Genomic DNA, 20,606 nt, shown 5'->3' with positions numbered 1-20,606 from the left:
GACGTCTGTGCTTAGGACTCCATAACAGAAAAGCACTAACAATATAAGGCTGTCTTATTCTGTTGTGTTTCAGACTGTGGGCAATCTGATGATCTCAGATTAGAAGAAAAGAGAGATTGTGCTATTTTTCTGATACATATTTGAATAATCATAAGCTTTAAGAAATAAGTCAGTCAAAGGAGGACATTGGAGATGAGTGTGCAGTGTAGGACAGAAAACCAGAAAAATGTTCAAAACAAGAATTACAGGAGCCAAGGGAAGAACTGTAGGAGATAATAAATATAAATGTAGATATATGGGATGCACAGTTATCAAGACTGGTATAAAAAAGAAACCTGAATTTGATGCAGAAGATATAGAGAAGGTTTTGAAGGAAGAAGATATTCAGAAACTTGCTGGCAAGGAAAACACTTAAACTATTTGAAATTCTCCAAGTTTTTTGTGAGTACAAGACAACCATGGATTTTTACCAACTAATAAAGGATACTTCTTTTAGGTAAATATGATGTTGTCATGACTTTCCTGAAAAGAAAAAGTCATAGCATTCCAAGCTAATGATTAGCTTGGAAGGACTCATTATCTCATGCCTGATATCAAACAAGAACCAGTAACTGGCAGCCATTTCTAATCCTAGTCACATGGTTATATAAACCATGATTAGCAATTTAGATGAATAGATGAATTTATGAAATACTAGGTTCCAAGTGGAAAGCTTTTATTCTGCAACTTGAACATCTCCCAGTGCAGTGCCTGATTTCTTATGATGAATTTTCATTTCCTCAGACATTAACCAAACATGGTGTAGTTGGCAAGTGCACAATTCCTAAAGAAATGCCATTGATCCCCCATTCCTTCAAAATTAACAGAAGGAAAGAAGTAGTGCTAGAGCATAAATATTCTGCTCTATTTTAGATATCTCTGTAAAATGCCCTCACAATACCTGTTGCCTTCCACCAAAAGTGATGAGATGCAGTACAGGTATCTGCACTAGATGTCCAAATAAATTTAATCGACTCCACCTGAACATCTACCCAAACAGTTGTAAACCCCTGGGGCCATGCTCCAGGAATCTTAGTTTCTGTGTGGGTGGCTTGTGGGAGGATCCCTTTCCACTTCAGTGAACGAACGAATGAATGATTTTGCTTGCAGAGAGAGGAGTATTCTAAACCTGGATGGACATCTGAGATGCATCTGCTTACTCTGGGAACAGAGAGGTCCTCTAGCTTTGGACTCAGTCGCATGAATGCAGCCTAAATATGTAAGAGATGAATGTTAACCAGGAATGTCTGCTGAACCATCAGCTAAATCACATGCATGAACAATGAAGAAACAATTTAGAATCAGCAAAAATGTTAGGCAAATGCAGATGAAGGGGTTTTTGTATGTGCTCACTTTTTAGCGCTACTCCATATGCAGAGGAAACACAGTTGATTTTTAAATAAATAAATCTACTGGGCTTTTTTAAGCTCATTTTGACTTATGCTAAAAATGATCGAGGATAATGATCAAGGGCAGACCCCCAAAGCCCTGCATTCTTTTGGGGTGCCATTCTTAAATATTGGGAGTATCTGCTGCTCTTGAAGGTGTCAGCTGGCGTTTCCTTTAGCATGTTTTTCTTTAATTTATATAAACATTCTTAGCATAGTTTTATTTCTTGAAATAAAACACGTTCCAAGTTAGTTGTGTATTTATGTTGCAAATCTGAAATGCGTGGCAGCAGATGATTCCAGTAAAGCTCAGTTATGAGATTCTGGATTCAAGGGAATTGTTCAGCATCAGCACAGCAGGCACTAACACTGTTTACGGCTTAGGGGGGATCTCTGTGCACAAGCACAATTACAAAGCCAGATTTGAATAACAGATGTTTCCAGTTCCCAAGGTTTTGGTTAACAGAACTTTTTTTTTAATGTAAGCCACATAAAAGAAGTGCTCAAAGTTATAGGACAAATGCATTTACATGTTCTCTTAAAAAAAGAACAAAACAGTTCCCAGTTTTAATGGCACTTTGAAAAGGCTCTAAAAGCAATTTAAAATAACATTTATAATGTATTCCAAAACACAGAAGATATGATTATCGCAGTGTACTTATTTGTTTATTAGTTCTCCATCCATTTTAAATATTGAGGTGTTTTTTCCTGTTTGCCTACTGTCACTCAATGCAGAGTCGCTGAAGGAATGAAGACTAAAGATAAGACTAAGACATGATTAAAATAGAAGCCTCTTTCAAGACTGACAGTTGTGATGGAGAGTGGTAAGAGCTAATTAAAAAGAGGTCTCTGTGATGACCTCAATTTTATGATATGCTGACTCTCCAGGTAATTAAAAATGACCAAGGCCCCAGTGAATGTGATTAAATCTGGCACATAGCAGATGTTTCCAGCACAGCTATCTTTTTCAAATTACTTTAATAATATTATAAAATAATGTCTTGTATTATAAAATTTTAATCTCATATAATAACAGCACTTGCATCATTGTTGTAAAAAATGGGGTTGGCATTTTCCTTATAAGTAGTTTCATAAAATTACCTTCCAGGCTGAAATTTGCCATGCCTTTCTTTTATATGATTCTCAAGCAATTTTTTATTAATATGCTGAAACATAGCAAGATTTCAAGTAACTGGAGTTCTTCAGTAAATGCTGTTTATAATGTCCACATGTTCTTCATGAAAACAAACACTCCAGTGAAGAGGCTTTGCTGAAAAGCAGGTCATACCCTTTCCTTCTTGTGATTGTTAGTACAGTGGCTGAATGTGCCACACTGTCATCAGACTCCTCACAACTGAAGTATCACAACTCTGCACACAGTCCAAGGGAGAGGGGAAAGAGTGAGTAGCGATGGTGTACATGTGCAACGCATCTTGGAAAAGCTGCTCTTAGCAGGAAACGCTCCCTTTTCTTCTCCCAGTGTTTCCCACACCCACCTCCTAATGGTGGGTGTCTCCTGTTTCCTGCCTCCTCCTTCAGTTCTCTTGATATATGTGCAGAAATGTATGTAGGTGAAAGATAATGTAAGGCATGATCTGCTCAACTCAGTATTACAGCTTGGATCAGCGACAGCACAATCAGGCTTACAAACAGGGCTCCAGGTGGTCACCTGCAAGGTGGTGTCTAAAACTGTGACAATCACTATCAAAGTTTTCACAGTGGCTTGTGCTCTGGTGGAATATGCTGTAATCACTGGTGACAAGTTCACTGTAGCAAACTCACTGAGCAGTCTGACATTGTCAGGGACCCAGTTCAACAGGTGCATTAATCATCACAGCTTTGCTCTTTGTGCTACTGACACAAGCAGCCATGGAAAATACTTAAATGACTGCCCCATGTTTCTGTTTCTACAGCAGCAACAACTTTTATTGGTTTTAATGTGTTGAGTGACATCTCTGAGAAACTGAGGCTTTAGGAAAGACATCAGCCATGGGAATGGAGGAAGTGAAAGTCACTTATGACAGTGCTTGCAAAATTCTTTTCACTAACATTTATAGGAAAAATCACTGCTTACAAGACAACCAGATGTGATGTAATACACAAGACTTTGCTAAAAGAGTTTTTTTAAAATACCCAAGTCAGAAATGCTTCTGAAAAGGTGATCAACATGATGCCCTGTACTATCCAATCCTTCTAAACGACACCTTTTTACACATTTGAGTCCATCAGATGAATGGAAATAAATTCTTTAAAGCTTCCAAAATACATATTTTATGGTGTTTTTAGTTAACCTGATTACAAAAAGTATATGAAGGCAAATTTATATCCATCAAATTAAGGCCAGGGCTCATAAAATCACACTGCAGTAGAAATATCTCACTAGTCATGGAGCAGAGGTGCCTTGCAAACACTGAATCATAACCTTATTCCTACTTTCTATTATGTAATTCATTCTCTTCTGACTGACTGGGCTTTTGATTTTCATAATGAATGCAAATCAAAATGACTTTACGTCAATTGGTTAGATGGTATTTTTAAGCAATTAGCATGCAAGCATTAGTATAACAAATATGATTAAACAATAATTTGGCAAATGCTTTTCCCTTGGTTGCCTTCTATACATTTCTCTACATTTCCTTCATAATTCTTACTCATACAGCCATAAAACTCGACAAATTCAGTTTCCAGCTTTCCCTCTTATTACATAGTTTAACCATAGCAAATACTTCAAGTGTAAAAGGAAAAACTAATATCAATGGGGACTGGAAAGGTTAAAAATAAGACTTCAGAAAGCATCTGAGAGAAGTAGAAACCGTAACTACATCAGTAGTTATTGGATGCCACAGAACAGATGTAAAATTAAAGGGTGTATGTCAATTATGAATATATAGACAGGGAAAAGTCTACCATTAGTACAGTAATCTAGCCTAACCAGATACCTAGAAACCATACAATTGGCGTTCAAGTTATCAAAATTCTCTAACATGTCAGTCACATACCTGTATATATATATTTTTATGCTTTTAAGTGTTGGACAGATATTTCAGTTAAATATAAAATAATGCTTCCTTAGTTACACATTTGAAGTTTTATTTAATACCAATATGAAACATTTGTTTAGAATACATCAGTTTCCCTGGGGAATATTGAAATATTTTCACTATATACCCATAAACCATTAAATATACCCATATTCTGGTAACATATGTCTCTCTCTATAAATTTATAATCATACTCTGCAAAAGTTGGCTCTCTGGAACAGTGATATCATTCCTGCTATAGAGCTCCCCAAAATCAAGAATAGTGGAATGATGTGAATCATTCTGAACTTGAATGTAAACCCTCAGTTAAAAGACAGTTTGAATACCACAAGCTGAGTGTACTATAAGTGATTTCCCACAAGATTTGTGCTCAGAAGGCACAGTTGTTGGCAGTCAGACAGCCATACACAGCAAATACGAGAACAAAGATAGTACTAATTTGTAAGCATTATATTCATTATTCATAGTATACAGTTAGTTGATAAATGGAAAAATGCCACATTTGTAAGCACATTTTTTTAAGTTTGGGAAATGCAAATGCTCAGCTCAGAAACATTGTTTTGAGATTTAAAGAGTTTTGCTGATCCACTGTTTTCCCTTAGAAAACCAAAAGCCATGTAGACGACAAGAAGCAAACGGTAAAAAAATGACAAAACTATGTATGAACTCCATGTTATTCAAGGATACAAAAATTTAGGAGGAATGCAGGAATAGGCTAAATAACATTCTAATCTGTTTTAAGTTATCAGAAAAATATGTTAGCATCAGATTGGAAAAATGTCTAAAATTAGACACCGGTTTTCACAGAGAATATTATTTGATAACAAGGGATATAAAAAGGTATGTGTGCTGGCATGAAACTTGGGATAATATCAGAGGAGTCTATTTCCAGTGCTTAACATGGAACCTGGGGAAAAGATGGCTTTTAGGGAACTGTTATAAATGTCTCTGTCTACAGCATCTAGTTCCAGTAGTTGCTGTTACAGATTTTTGACCTACATTTTAGGTCACAAAGTATGTGTCTGAACATGAGCTTTCCTAATTCTGTTTAAATTCAGGTTTTTCTGGGAAGGAAGATGTTAAATCTCTGTTTTCCATTAAATCTTTGCTGTGATTCAGTTCTAGGTGTCAGCTAAATAAATTCTTAGGAAGCACCAGGAGACCTGACTGAGGCAAGTTCTCAAGGTGCCAAATACATACCAAAGTCCAAGCCCTCACAAAGAGCCATGGAAAAGGCTACAAAATAGCTTGGCAGGAATAAAGAGCTGGATCATAGCAATCACTGACATATTTCTGTTCTCCCTATGACAATTGGCTGTTTTCAACCAGGTGCCTCCTCAATGGTATTTGTCAGGGAAGGACATTTCCTGGATATATCCAAACCTCCCTGGTGACTCTCAACACGTCTTCGAGATGTCTGTTGGATACTTCTTACATGCAAGGCCCCATTTTTAGGTGTCCACCTGGTCCTAAAGTCTTAACAATTTCTGCAAATGAAAACTATGGATCTTACTTAGATATAGGAAGTCCATTAAAGGAATTAAAAAGCAGGCAATGCTATTTTAAACTTAGGAAAGCTACAATCTTGAAATGTAGGTTTTGTTGTTTTAATTCTTCCTACCAGCTGGAAGTAAGTGCGAACACATCTCTTTTTCTTTATGAGTGAGTCAAAAATTCCATCTTTTATACTGAAAAGGACTCTATAATTTTCCTTCAAACTGCAAATGAAAAGACAGTCACTGACCACAGTATAATTGCACCGCTCTATCTCAATAAGTTAGCTATAAAAAGACACGTTTGTTCTAACACACACATCTCTTTGTTTCCAAAAAAGCAGTCTATCTTGAAATTCCGCATTTGGACAAGAAAGCCAGCAGAATGTGTAATTCAGAGGCCATTTGTGTCAGCTTTGTTTGAAATCTTACTCTAAATCTGAATGACAGAGAAAGAATGTGGCCCCCATTCATATGACACGAGCTGAAAAATTACGAGCATTAACAGCTTTCCAGTCATCTCCTTGAAACCTGCAACTCCATTTGTAGTGGATAGGGTTTCTCAAAACACTGTTCCCCACATTTAATGCTGCAGACCATGGCACCTTATAACACATTCATCCAGCATATCACATTCACATGGCATAGCACAACCACTGAAGGAAAAATAAAGGAAAAATAGCAGAAGATTAATAGATGGTGAAGGTGTGGAGATAAGGCTGAAGGTAAGCAAATACATTATATTAACTATAACTCTGTGCTCACTACACTAATCTGGAAAGGAAGCATCTTCAAATCTGAAATAGGAAAGTCATACTTAAAATTGCATTTTAAATTTTCATATTCAAGTACTTTTCAGTGGGTAGGTACCTGTATTTAACCGTGTGGAATGAAATAGATTATTTGTGAAGCATTATATAAATTTTCTTGGTAAATTTGTCTGAACTCCTTCACAACAGAATGCATGAATTTTGCTTATGCCGACATTTAAGGTTACCCTTGAAAGTAACCTTTCTCCAGCTTGACAAAATGGTCTTCTCTGCCTACATCTTCATTTACCATCTGCACTGCAGACCAGTACATTTCCTTCTTAAACCTTCCCAGAATCCCTTCATGAAAATATGAAATTATTGCCATCTCTGCTTTCAAACTTGACACTAATTATGACAGAAAAAGAAAATAAATTAAAGGATTGAGGCATCCTGAACTTCTCTTGGTAAAGGCCTACCAGGAGAGGAGAGAAAAGAGGGATATTTTACAAGGGCATGAAGTGATAGAGCAAGGAGGAAAGATTTAGATTAGATACTGGGAAAAATTTCTTTGCTGTGAGGATAGTAGGTCACTGGAATAGGATGCCCAGAGAAGCTGCGGATGATGGAGGTGTCCAAGGCCAGGCTGGGTGGGACTCTGAGCAGCTTGGTCTGGTGGGAGGTGCCCATGGCAGGAAGGGTTGGACCTTTATGATCTTAAAGGTCTCTTCCAGCCCAAGCTATTCTATGCTGGCACAAGTGAGTGGTGCATGCATTGCACAGCCTCATGCCCACAAAATCAGTTTTCTTGGGGTTAAGCTAACTCAGTTTCTAGCACAGGTGTTTAGCAGCTCTGGATTCCTGTCAAATACAGTCACAAGTGTGTCAGTGGCCATGTCGCTAGTTCCCAGACATTCACAATAATTACTAACAAACTTCTGTCAATTCTGGAGAAGTCTGTACTTCCCCCTATTTTAAGTTAATTGAAGACAGAACTGAGTGGGATTTTATGTATTACATTTGAGATCTGCTAACAAATAGCAACATTCCAGATCAAAATAGTTGTTTATAGTTGACAAACACTAAAGAGGTAAGCTGTGAGGTAAATTCATTCATGGAGGAGAACTTTAGGAGCACTTTGAATTAAGCTCAGTGTTTTCCTTCCTACTGTTATCCTATTTGAAAAAGAGGCAGAAAAATTATACTAACAATAGTTGCATATAGTCAGGAACATTGCAATTGTTGTTAAACAACAGTGCAAATAGAACTTATAATGTAACAGTTTATAACAGATGTAGAATAAAACTATATTAACCCTATTAAAATATTAATTGATTATGAATTTGAAGCAATGTAACAACCATGGAAAATAATAGATTCATATCCAATCAAAATTTGCAGAGAGCTTCTTGATTTTGCAATTAGGAAATTTGATTTCCTACTTCACTGAAGTCGAGATAATCACAGAAAATGTCAAATTTACAACATAATGAGTCCACTTCCTATAAAACCAGACAATGTATGCTTAAAATGCAGAATATTGGTCAAAGTCTCTCACATCCAAATTCTACCATAACAGAAGAAACACATTTTTGAAAGTGGACATCAATATGTTAAAAATTATGCCTTGAAATCATACTGTCTTCAAATGCATGCACAAGGTAAAGTAAATCTTAAATATAAATAAGATAATCAAAATAATTATCTTAAAAGTCTCTCTCTCATTTGTCATTCTCAATTTGAAAATTCAATCAACAAGATACAGACAGTGTTTTTGAAAGCTTTCATCAGCCTCCACTCCTCTCTAGTAGTTATCCCTACTGGAGAGCAAAACTAAAAAGAGAAATTATGACAAAAAAGAAGCAAACTGCCAAGGTATGAAAGGACAGAAATCCAATTGTTAAAGACATCCTCTTTCATTTCAAATCCTTCTTTGAACTGGCATATAAATGAAAGATAACATGTTCATGAAGAGAATATAATTTGACTTTATTACCTCATCATAACCAGCATATTATAAACTAATTCGGGATACTCAAAACTAAATAGATTAATGCACAAAAAAAGCCTATCCTTGAATTAAGGAGCTCTGAAACATACAAAGTACTTAATTATGATTTTCTCAGCCCAAACTGCTTTTTAGTAATTTTTGATGGTTTTTTCTTGATTTCACTTCTTTTCACCATCATCTCTGAAGTTGCCCCAACCAATTTTTAATTCCCTTCATACATTAGAGCTTCATGCATTTCCAAACTTTTCTTCTTAGTCTGCTTCCTCAGATACTAGTTTTCAAAAACCTTGACTAATTACAGGTTGATGACCTACTGCAGACAAGCAACTTATATTGTAACTAAGTAGAAAAAGTCATATTCCAAAGTCTTTCAAAACTGCAAAATAGAAGTTTACAGAAAATCTTTCCACAGGGTTTTTAAATATATTCACCATCAGCAACAAACAATTCATAGTATAATTCAAAATTGCAGAACAATATGTATAATTTTCCTTCAAAATAATAACCTGTCACATAACCCAGAAAAAAGTTATTAGCAATTCTGTGTTGAAAATCATGTGTTCAAAAAATGTGAATATTTATAGAAAATAACATTTACTTATTAGATTTATGTCTAAATTCTTACCTAAGCTGTTTAAAAGCTTCTGCTTTCACAAGTGGTGTTTCTACAGAATGTTCAAAAAGTGCCCCTTCAGGCCCTGCAAAAAAAAGCAAAAGATGAAAAAACATTATAATGTAATACCTCAAACATAACACAAAAATAGCAAGAGTGGTTTTTTTAATATGGCCATTTCGATGTTGGACATCAAGAGAACTCATGTTAAGAATTAAAAGACAATTAAAAAACAGCTATGTTATTACCATTGCAGCCTTGGTTGGACAAATACAATATAGAAGTAATGTAAATGTACAGCTTTAAATTATTAAAATGGTCTGAAGACAGATAAATTTTAAACTACTTACAGACATAAAATAAATAAATAAGATTTATACAATGTAATTGTATTTAAATATAGTCAATAGAGATAATTAAACCCATACAAAATCTTTGCAAATGCTACAGTCCTAAATAATCATATTTATTTCAGACTGCTCCATGCATATCACAATTTCTGTCACATAGCTTTATCAAAGATTCTCCCCTATTTACAGGCAGACTTGCTGAATATGAAATGGTGTTTCTGCAAGCAAGATGTTAATGACTATGGGATCAGATGGTTTACACCTTGATATATGTGTAGTTTCATTCCAAAGAGAAAGAAACAGTGGCTCATCAGGAGCCTGCTCAGGTCTCTGTTGGACCTGAAAATCTTCCAAGGACTTCGATTTCTGCTCTCCTGAGTATTAGCATTATTTCACATTATTTCAGTGTCACCAACCCTGTGACCACCTTCCACCTAAGCTCCACTAGGAAATCAGCTGATGTAGGACAAAAGCCCCTCAGCAACAGAGGCAGCTCGAAAAAAGCAGCTGAACACCACCACCTACGGCAAGGGTGGAGCCTCTCAACTTCTGTGCCTTGGCTTTTTGGATGTACTCATCAAAAACTGGAGCGGTCTTAGGTTGAGAGATCTTCTCTGGCTTTGAGGATTCATATACCTGAGCACTTTCCAGGTGAATATGTAGCAAGGCAATATATTTTAATAGTTAGGGTATTAGTCAAGGTGGCTTGTCTGGCTGCTCTTTATGCCATTACCCTCTGGAAAGAATTCTGAGCTGTAGAAATCCCTACGTTAGGGATTTGGGCTCTGTGCAGACAGAGAATGGCAATGGAGGATTAAAAGGTACGGCATAGATTGTATAAATGTGGTATAAAGGGAAAAAGATAATTAAAAATTGGTTGGGGCAACCTCAGAGAGCATGGTAAAAAGAAAAGAGGTGAAATCAAAGAAAAACATTAAAATTAATACATTGCTGAGACAACTGATAGGAAGACTGTCTCTTCATGAGGATTGCTGGAAAATTCTCAGGATTTCCTGAGAAGGCATAAAATGTGCTGCTTTTTGAAAAGAGTTTTAGCTGAAATCCTGATTTCCTAGAATGAAATCTCCTTGACGGAAGAGAAGAACCCAAGATACAAGAATTACCATATTAAATCACTTCACCACTTTGAGCAATCATTGATTTACTAAGCTTGAATTTAAATTTTATTTAGCTGTTGATATTCTTATAAATTTAAATAGATTACGTTTTCTGTAAATTACAAACTGGCATGAATATAATACTGGAAAATATAAAATTTATTAATTCAGACAGAGCATTAACCCTGCTTCATTAACATTTCAGTTCATGTTCATTAACATTGAGAATATTCTGCAGCTTAAGGAATTAAAAATGTTTATCAGAAAATGCTAATTTGATACAACTAAGATATTTTGCAGGGATATACTGATACAACAGAAGTGCAGATGTGGCACCTGGGGACAAGATTTAGTGGTAGACTTAGCAGTGTTGGGCTAATGGTTCAACTTGGTGATCTCAAGAGTTCTTTTCCAATGTAAGTGATTCTATGATCCCATGATCCTATAAAGCAAGGAAGTGGTTACAGAGATAGTATCAGTTTCATGGAAACAGGGGCTAATGGAAGAAAGAGAACAGGAAACATCAGTGTTAATGTTCTGGGCAGTGGCCAGATGGTGTAAAATGGAATGAAAAGGCTTATTTCCATATTCTAGAGCCTTCACCTCTAAGCACGAATAAAACCTTGACTTTAATGTGAGTAAAGCTTCTTCATCAAACAGCATTAAGTTTTAACAGTATGCCACTAAAAGAAAAACATCTCAGGGCAACCTTTTTTGGAAAATGGTCCTAAATTGATATTCTGTCTTCATTTCCTAGTTTAACTGTGATATGACTATTACTATATTTACTATTTTTTAGGCTACTGTTTATTAAGATATTGTAATTTATTCCTAAAATACACAAGAACAAGATTCTAATTTTCTCAATGACAGGTTTGAAGCCAGCAAGATTCATTAACACCCCACGCACCCTATCAAGCAAGGACCATTTGCCTTCTCAAAGCCTAACAGAATGTTTACTCATACCCTCAAATTGCCTCCTACTTAACTTACCTTCTGAGCAGAAGTGTTTAAATTAAACACACACTGTCACATTGCACTTCAGCATTAGCTACTCAAACTGAAATCCTTTGCACAGAACAGAGCAAATACTCCAGGGGATTTTTATAAAAGACAAACAAGCAGAAGGGCAAGTAGTAAACTGGAGAAAGGGTGATAGAAATATGCTTCTCCATAAAAAAACTGATCCTCTCTGCCCTGCCAGCTTTCCTTTAAGGAAAAAAAAGCGTAGGTGTGGCACCTGGGGATGTGATTTAGAGGTGAATATAGCAGTGTTAGGTTTATGGCAGGATGTTAGAGATCTTCTCTAACCATTAAAATTCTATGTTTCTATGAGCCTGCCATGATGACATTATAGAACTAGTCAATACAGTTACAAGGTGGTTTCACTGTCACCAGTGCCAGCTGAATGTACAAAACCTTCCCAGAACAAAACACGGATGTTCAGTACTGCCACAGCAACACAATAAATGCCTGCAAAACACAGGTCCTTACTGAAATAATATTGAAGAGGATGCAGTTTTTGTCCATGCTCCTTCAGGAGCAGTAATTTTCACAAAGGGCTAAACCCAGCTTCAGTTTCATATACACTGAGATGTGTCTGTGATGTAGATGTCACAGATGAGCCAAAGGCAGTGCTTCTTTGCCTCCTCCTATGTCCTTACTGTCATCTGGGACACCCTTGTGTGTCCTGCCTGGCTTCCAGCTGCCACAATCACAGGAAGCATCTCCTGGAGATAAAGTGATACCATGTGGTGTCTCACACAGCCCAGGGTGTTTCACACACAGCTGGATGTTAGTGTTTGAGCATGTGAGCTCAGCCTCTATCCACTCTCCTCCAAGGGGGATGACAAGCCCTGGAGCCCTCCCCAAAGTGGAGAAGAGCATTTGGTGGGCACAAGAGCTCTGCCCGGGGCCGGTGCCAGCATCTCTCTGTGCTCCAGGGAAGTGCGACCACCCAGACCGGCCGGCGACCCTGCGGGGTATCGGAGGCACGTTCCTGGTTGAGGCTTTCCCCAGGCATTTGCTCTTCCTTGATTTGCGCTGTTCTAGTCTACGCAGGGGCCACAGAATGTCTGACTGAAATAGTATGAGTTGAAACATACTAATTGTAGGAAAATGACAGGTGTTGGGTTGGATTATATTACTCTTAGACATTTACCTTTGTCTTGAAATATCACAAATCATACACATTTGCTGTCTGCTATATTATATTTTAGTTGAAAACTGTCAGGTTTTCTAAAAATCATTGCTGAACTTTTCATCATTCACATAAATAAGGAAAAGTAACATCAAATAGTTCACTACACTGTACATAACAAACTGCAAAATGTTCTTTGTGTATTTTAAGCCAAGGATTATCTATTTTTTATGGTATGAACTTTTCAAAATTTATTTCACATTGATCTTTATCTAAGATGTTTAAAAATAGTCTCAGTATATATTAGTGTTACCAATTTATCCTTCATACTAATAGTATCATTAAAATCACAATAATTTCTCCTTCATGCTAATAGTATCATTTAAATCACAATTTTAATAAATTAATTTGAAGCAAAGTAGGCATGAATCTCCTCTCACTTACATTAATTTTACACTGAAATAACTTCACTGACTTTAATGTATTTGCTTTTGAATTTTACTACAGTATAAAAAAAAAACAGGCAATGTGTCAGTACAATATCTGCTGAAGTAAATAATTATCAATGCACTGTAAAGATTAATATTGGATGAGTGAGTCATTAATATTAGCATAACAATTTCAACTCGTGTATGAATGATTTTTACTTACTTTGAGCAGAGACAGACCTTTTCCAAATCAGTTAACAATTATGCAGTTTTTCATATCTTTGTTAAACACGCTTTTCTATTAAAGTTTAGCATCCCTTGGGCAAACAATAATTATTTGATATGGTTTCCTGGTTAAACAAAGTTGCAATTTCAATTAGGTTAAAAAGTAAAAAACCTTAAGATAAGACCCTCAGGCGTAAACAAAATTTATTAACACAATTATTATAACTTAACTTTGACTTTGAATCACTAATTGTATAGTTACTACCATATTTATAGTTTTGACAGTGAAATAATATGAATCTATTCATTGAAATGAAGACCTCAAGATTCCAGAGGACCAGTAATTGGGGAAGGCCAAACATGGCAGTTGCAATCAGGTAAAAAATATTAAAACATTAATTGAAAAGAAATTACAGAATAATTTCAATATTTCCTTTGATGGATTCTTCTGCTCAAAAAGAGAAATCACACCTTGATGTATCTATTTTAATGCCGCCTAGAAAATGAAGGTTGACTTTATCAGGTTGTATGAAAGGAAGTAGCTTTTCATGCGATAACTTTGACATATTACTTTGTAAATGAGTACTTCAGTGATTTGAAGAAACAGCCTAAGACAAACTTTTCTCTTGACAGGTGACATTTAAGATATACTACAAATATCTTCCTGTGACATATGTGCTACTCACAGAACAGAAATACAGTAGCTTTCACTTTGAAAGATAAAATCGTATAAAAATATCAGAGAGATATTTCTCTCTCCAAGGTTTTCACAGATCAGACTCATTACTACTCAGAATGGAATATCTAGAATTTTTTCAGCTTCAGACAGTGTGCACTGGAAACATTAAATAATTCATAAAAAGATGGACCACTACAGTTCCAGCTATTAATGGCTTTAAAATAAAACACACACATACTTACACATTTTATAGAATAATTTTATAGAATATTTACACATTTTATATATATATATATACACACACACATATATACAAATGTCTTAGATTAGAAAAAAAGTCAGATTATCTTCATATTTCTGTTTCCTAATGCGGTAAAACAAGAACTTGAATTCACACATAATAACTTATTTAAAAATGCCATTCTTATTGTGCCTTTCATATCAGTGTTACCTGAGCATTTTTTAAACCGTTACAAACCTGTGACTCGAAGCTTATCTGTGCCAATTACAACTTCATTTTCATCCACTGTAAAAAGTGGCTTTCCATCCTTTGAGTTGATCTGAAATTGCTGACTGTGGAATTCTACCATTTTAGGACCTGCAAAAGACAGTAGACTAATGGAATAATTTCATCATTTTTCTTCAATTTTATATATAAATTAATAATTTTAATTGATGTGCTAACAATGTAGTGACTCATTTAAGTCCACTGAAGGGCATGAAGCACTCAGATATTCTAAGGATAGTGAACTTTTAAGTTCTGAAATTGGTTAAGTCTATTTACATGATTAATTTGTTGTTCAAAACCATGTCTTGGAGTCTTCCTTTGTAGTTGGGTTTCCAGGGAATCTAGAAAATCCCACACAAATTGATCCAGACTAACATTCATGTCCTTGGTGTTGAAACTGCTTTGATCAAATGAATCTATCTTTTCTTTTTCTTTTTTCTTTCTCTTTGTTTTGAAATGGAAACTAATTATCAAAGTCTTTGCAGCATCATCCCTTTTCATTAGGGAGGCTCAAATGCTTTAAAATAACAAACATCCCATGTAAGAGCAGGACCTCAGCTCTTCCTAACAGATGCCAGTTTGGCTCCACTTATCTAACAAATGCTACTGATCATTTTCTTAAGGGTTTCAAGAAACTAAAAGAATATTTGCAATTGATTCTGGTACTCCAAAAATGAAAATAATATGAGCAAGAGAGTCTGTGCATACTTCCAGATCCAAAATTCACTAAAACATCCTGTTCTACAATATTGGCTAGGTAAGCAGATAAAAATCAAACCCTTAATATTCCCTGTTCTAACAACCTGATCAATTAAAATTCACACCACATTGAGCCTGAATATCTATTACATAGAGTTTCATCATAAATCTATATTCAGAATTAAAATTACAGACAATGGTCAAAGCAGTTAAGACTCCTTTTCAGCAATTTTTAATAAATGCATTTCACAGACTATCCACAGGACCGAGAGGCACTGAACTGCTTCCTTCCCATTAAGAACCTGTTTTCCCATGTCTGCTCACATAAATGTTAAATATATTTCAGGTAGTAATTCTCAAAAGAAATGTTTTTTTTTTTTTTTTAGCTCTTATGTGAAAGGGGCATTAAATACATGCAGGCATTTGACAAAATCTGGTTGGTAGCTGGTATGACAGAAGCACACCATGAGGCTCCACACATATTGCTTATTGCTTCACTCAGCAGATGTAAAACATTGATTTTAACTGTCCACCAAGCACAAAGAAAGAGTTAGAGATGCCATAATGTCCTAAATGAGGGCAACAATTTTAAGGCATAGAACCCAATACTGATTCTTCCTGAATAAGGAGGATAGAGGGCTGAGCTCTGCATTACGTTATGCTCTGTGGCACATGTGCACCCAAGCACAATCTTATGGACCCCAATATGGCTCTTCTCTAAAGCTGTTCTGAAGCCAAAGACTTTATTTCTGAGAAGTATGTTGCAAAAAGTGAGATCAGAAAATATCTTTGTCAAGAGAAAAGGCCTTAAACAGTATTTAAAAAATTTTTTTACAGCAAAAGAAACAGTTCTGGGTAAGTGAGGCAGGGATGGATCCCTGTCAATGGTTTCCTAGACAATCTTGGTTAAGGTTTTATTAAGGTCCCTTCCAACCTGAGCCATTTTTATAGTTTAGTGATTGATTGTTCCTGTTTGTGCCCAGCAACAATAATGAAACTGGCCTTTCATGTAGTGTAGCTAGATCCTTGTGTTTTCAAACAAATCAAAGGCCTGAGTAAAATGGATAATATCAACTTCACCAGTGCTGCAGGGGCTGGTCCCTCATCCTTCCCATTCATCCAACTCCATGATTTTAAAAGCTAGCTTAATTAAGGAAAAACTCTGCAGGCAGTGTGAGAGCACTTACTGAACATTTTGTATTTTCCAAAGCTACTTCAACTTGTCTCTCTTTGGAACTCCAACTCATGGCCCTTGCCCATGCTGGATTTGCATTCAGACTGTTTGATCCTGGACCTTGCACACTTGAATAAATCTTTAACAAGAATCTTTAAGTCCACAGTTTTCTTAACACAAGTGCCCCACTAATGTGAGACAAGGACTGTCCTATAGATAATCTTCAATATCAGAGAATGGTATGAATAATAACGGATGTATTTTGAATCTTAAGAAGGAATGATAGGGTAAACAAAATTCAAACATATGTTTTATTCATGCTAGAGATGAGATATCTCAGGGTTTCAAAAAGAAGTAATAGATTTTTACCTAAATGGCAAAAAGTTTATGTAATGAAAAGGAGCAAGTAATTTCTCTTAATGGTATTCCACAATACACATAAACTAGCTATATTCAATAACACTAACTGTATCATAATCTCAGTGAGATTAATTTTCAACTCACAAACAGCAGCCAAACTCAGTATCTGAAAGTGTAATCTCCTAATGCCTAAATGTGTTTTGTTTACCACTCTAGCATATTAACTACATATAAGTCAACTAATACTATATAATCATATTTGCTGATAAAATCCTATGATTAAAAATGCAACCTGACTGAATGCAGGTTATAGACAATATTTGTCTTCTGCTTGCTGTGAGATGTGTCACACGAATTTCCAGGTCAATGGGTTATTCTTGCTAATCAGGCTGATTATTGCCTATTGTTCCTGTGTGTTTCCTCCTTTAATGTGCAGTCCTGAAGCAGACCTTGTAAGTGATCTTCATATCACATACCTCTTGACACTGAGGATGCTGCTTTAAATGGTCAACTTTTTTTTTACCAAAAAGAAACTGACATGCTGCTAAACAGTCTTCATTTTCATTTGTCCTCACTCTTTACATCCCTAGAGATTTTCCGGGGAAGGAAGCTCTTGTTTAGTGACTCCATTTCAGTTGAAAAGAGTTTAATAAACTGTCTTCTACTGCTACACAACCTTTGAATTCCAGGCCAATACAAATATAGATGTACCAGACAGCAAAGGATCTTCTGTCAAAAACAGGGCCAGCCATAAAATAAATACATGCAAATGCTTAATGCCAATGAAATCTGAGGAGTCTGAAATTTGAAGTCTGCCTACATGTTACCAGTAGGCAGACTCTTCAAATAGTTCTGCCAAATACTAAGCATTTTTACTGTGTCTTTAGATCTTTCAGAAGAAAAGGCTTTCCAACATTGGATTTACTTTTATCACTAAGTAATTTAATATCTTTTATTTTCTTACTCTCTTTTTTCATCTGCCATTTCTAATTAACCTATGGCTGTCAGCTACTCTGTATGTTTTGCTCTTCTCCTACCACCTAGAATCATTGAAGTATTGGGTATAAACCAAAGTCCAGACTGCTCTTTGATATTCCTATGCAATTTCCTTTTCCAGTTAATTTTTATTAAACTAAAGCACCTTACCTAAAAGAAGATCTCATTAAAAGGGTATTAAAAACGTAATACTCCTACAGATTCAGTTCTCATTCCATGTATGACAGAATACAATACCAATAAATGTAAAGCTCTTACTTTCAGAAACATAAAGTTAGGCATATTTTCATATGGAAAGGTATAGTATTTCATTAGAACAAAGGTATTACTACAGGGAACGTGCACATTGCACAGACACATTTTATGTCGGTAACATACATCTCTCATAGGTTTGAACAACTCTAATACATGAATAGAACACTTGCTGATCCTATTTCCCCTTTTTCTCTCAGTTCTCCTTTTATGCAATGGATGAAACAATTATGTCCTGTCAGATCAAGGTAAAAGTGCCTTACTGTCACTACTGTTTATATTTTGTTGTGATCTGTGATTGAACACAGGTCTAGGGATCTTAAAAAATTGGTCACCTTTTCTCACAGGCTTAATGAATCCAAATTTTGTTGCATTAAGAACTTCAACAGGAAAAGCTGAAACATACAGTCCTCAGACAGATAAGGTGAAAAGAAAAATACTAAAGGAGATGAGGCATGATAATATGAAACCCTGTATGCAGAGAGGATAGCTGATCTCTCATTCCTAAGTGAGTACTTTATCGTCAGTATAATGGATATTCTTCTTCCCCTTTTCCTTTTTTTTGAAAAAAAAAAAGAAATCCATGAGTGTATTTTCATAAGGTCAACTCATGCACTGTGTTTCAGCAGTATTCTAAGCCTACCTACTGGATCTGGGCAGAGGACAGTGTGAGAGGATCAGCTGAACAGATGGAGCACGATTCATTTCACAACATTCATTTCACAACTGCTGTCTAGTACCATTATACATTCTTTTGTGTTCACTGCCTGGCCTTCAGCTTATTTCAGATGTCCTAGAGTGTCCAGGATTTCTATATCAGACCAGAAAGTCTGACATGGGGTCTGTAAGCAACGTTTTCTTCCAGCGTGTCAGGTGAAGACTGGGCAAGATTGAATCACAGAAGAATGCAAGCCAGAGGTCACCTCTCTATGTTCCAACTCCTAACTACAGCAGGGTCAGCTCGGCTGGAAGTTAGATAAAGGTGCTCAGGGTCTTGTCTAGATGAAGTTTTAACACCTCTGAGGAAGGGGATTTATCAGACTCCCTGGGCAATCTGTTCCCATGGTTAACCATGGAAGAGTGGTGAGTCTCACGCACCCCTTCTATCCAGTTGCATTTTGCCTTTCTGCAAACCAAGACCATTGCCTTTTGCCCTCTTGCTGTGCACCTCAAGTCTGGATTCACGCTAGTGATTCGACAGCAGGAAATGGCCTCAACCAAGAGAGCTTCAGGTTTGATATTAGGAAAAAGTTTCTCCACTAAAAGAGTGGTTAAACCTTGGAACAAGCTACCCAGGGAAGTGGGTTCAGAAGCATTGAAAAAATGAGTAGATGTGGCACTTTGTGATATGCTTTAGTTGGCATGGTGGTATTTGGTCAAAGGTTGGACTTGACCTTGGAGGTCTTTTTCAACTTTTATGATTCTATGATTTATTTTGTCTCTAGCCCTCCTAGTACCCGGTGCCCATTAGAAGCTCTCCTTAAGCCTTCTCTTCTTGCAGGTTAAACAAACACAACCTCTTCAGACTCTTACAGTTCATTGCTTCCACTCCCTGGCCATCTGAGCAGCTCACTGGGTGGCTTGCAGCTCCATCCCACTGGAGAGGGTCTACAGTATTCCAGCTGCAGCCTCTGCCTCCCAGATGAGGGATGGTGCAGCCCAGTGTGCTCCTAGTGCTCATTGCCACAAGGCTACACTGCAGGTACATGTTCAAGCTGCCCATCAGGATTAAGGGTGTGTTCTGCACACCTGCTGCACAAAGATAGGGGTGTGGCTCCTCCTTTGGGCAGTAGCTGCCATCAGGGTTCAAAACTGCTGTTGCATTTGAAGCGACTAGGATTTTAGATGTACTTAATTATCCAAATTCTATCTTAGATTATAATCTCAGTAAATTTCAGCCACTTTAAACTAACTTTACAAATTCATCTAGCATTAACCACTGCCAAAAATTCAATTAGTTTTGGTGCAGAAACTATCCTCATCTTTAGCAGTAACTATTACCTTCCAATTACCACCCAATTACTTATGTTAATGATTACTGTACCACTGAAACCAAAATATATTTGGGATTGCAAATATATTGAAGCTTTTAAAATTGAGCAGGTTGTAACATCTTTAATTTTTCCCCTTTTTTCACTTATTTTTAATTATTTCCTCCCATTGGAATAAAGAGACAATGAAGCTACTCAGAAGAGTGATTGCTCTCTGATGACAGACAAGTATCCCCCAAATGGTTATTTTCCGAATAAAAAGTGGCTTCCCAAATACTAGTGGTTTTTTTCAGAACAAAGCTTTGTGGAATTATGTCCTCTTCCAGACTGAGAAGAAAAGTGACAGCACAGG

General features: G+C 36.3%; 1 protein-coding gene across 2 annotated transcripts in view; it reads right to left on the bottom strand.

The window, feature by feature from the left end:
* SGCG (sarcoglycan gamma) overlaps positions 1-20,606 on the bottom strand; it is a 102,809-nt gene that overhangs the window by 10,026 nt on the left and 72,177 nt on the right. For both annotated transcript variants that reach the window (XM_054271735.1, XM_054271736.1), the window contains exons 6-7: positions 14,753-14,872; positions 9,347-9,419 (exon numbers count right to left, since the gene is read on the bottom strand). In XM_054271735.1, coding sequence (XP_054127710.1) covers positions 9,347-9,419; positions 14,753-14,872 — 193 coding nt within the window. The remainder of the gene's footprint in view (positions 1-9,346; positions 9,420-14,752; positions 14,873-20,606) is intronic.

This window comes from Melozone crissalis, unplaced genomic scaffold (genome assembly GCF_028551555.1).
Source record: "Melozone crissalis strain CALT ecotype California unplaced genomic scaffold, PUWL_Pcris_2 ptg000013l_1, whole genome shotgun sequence".
In the NCBI taxonomy this organism is placed as follows: Eukaryota; Metazoa; Chordata; class Aves; order Passeriformes; family Passerellidae; genus Melozone; species Melozone crissalis.
This window is presented reverse-complemented; position numbering and strand designations above follow the sequence as displayed.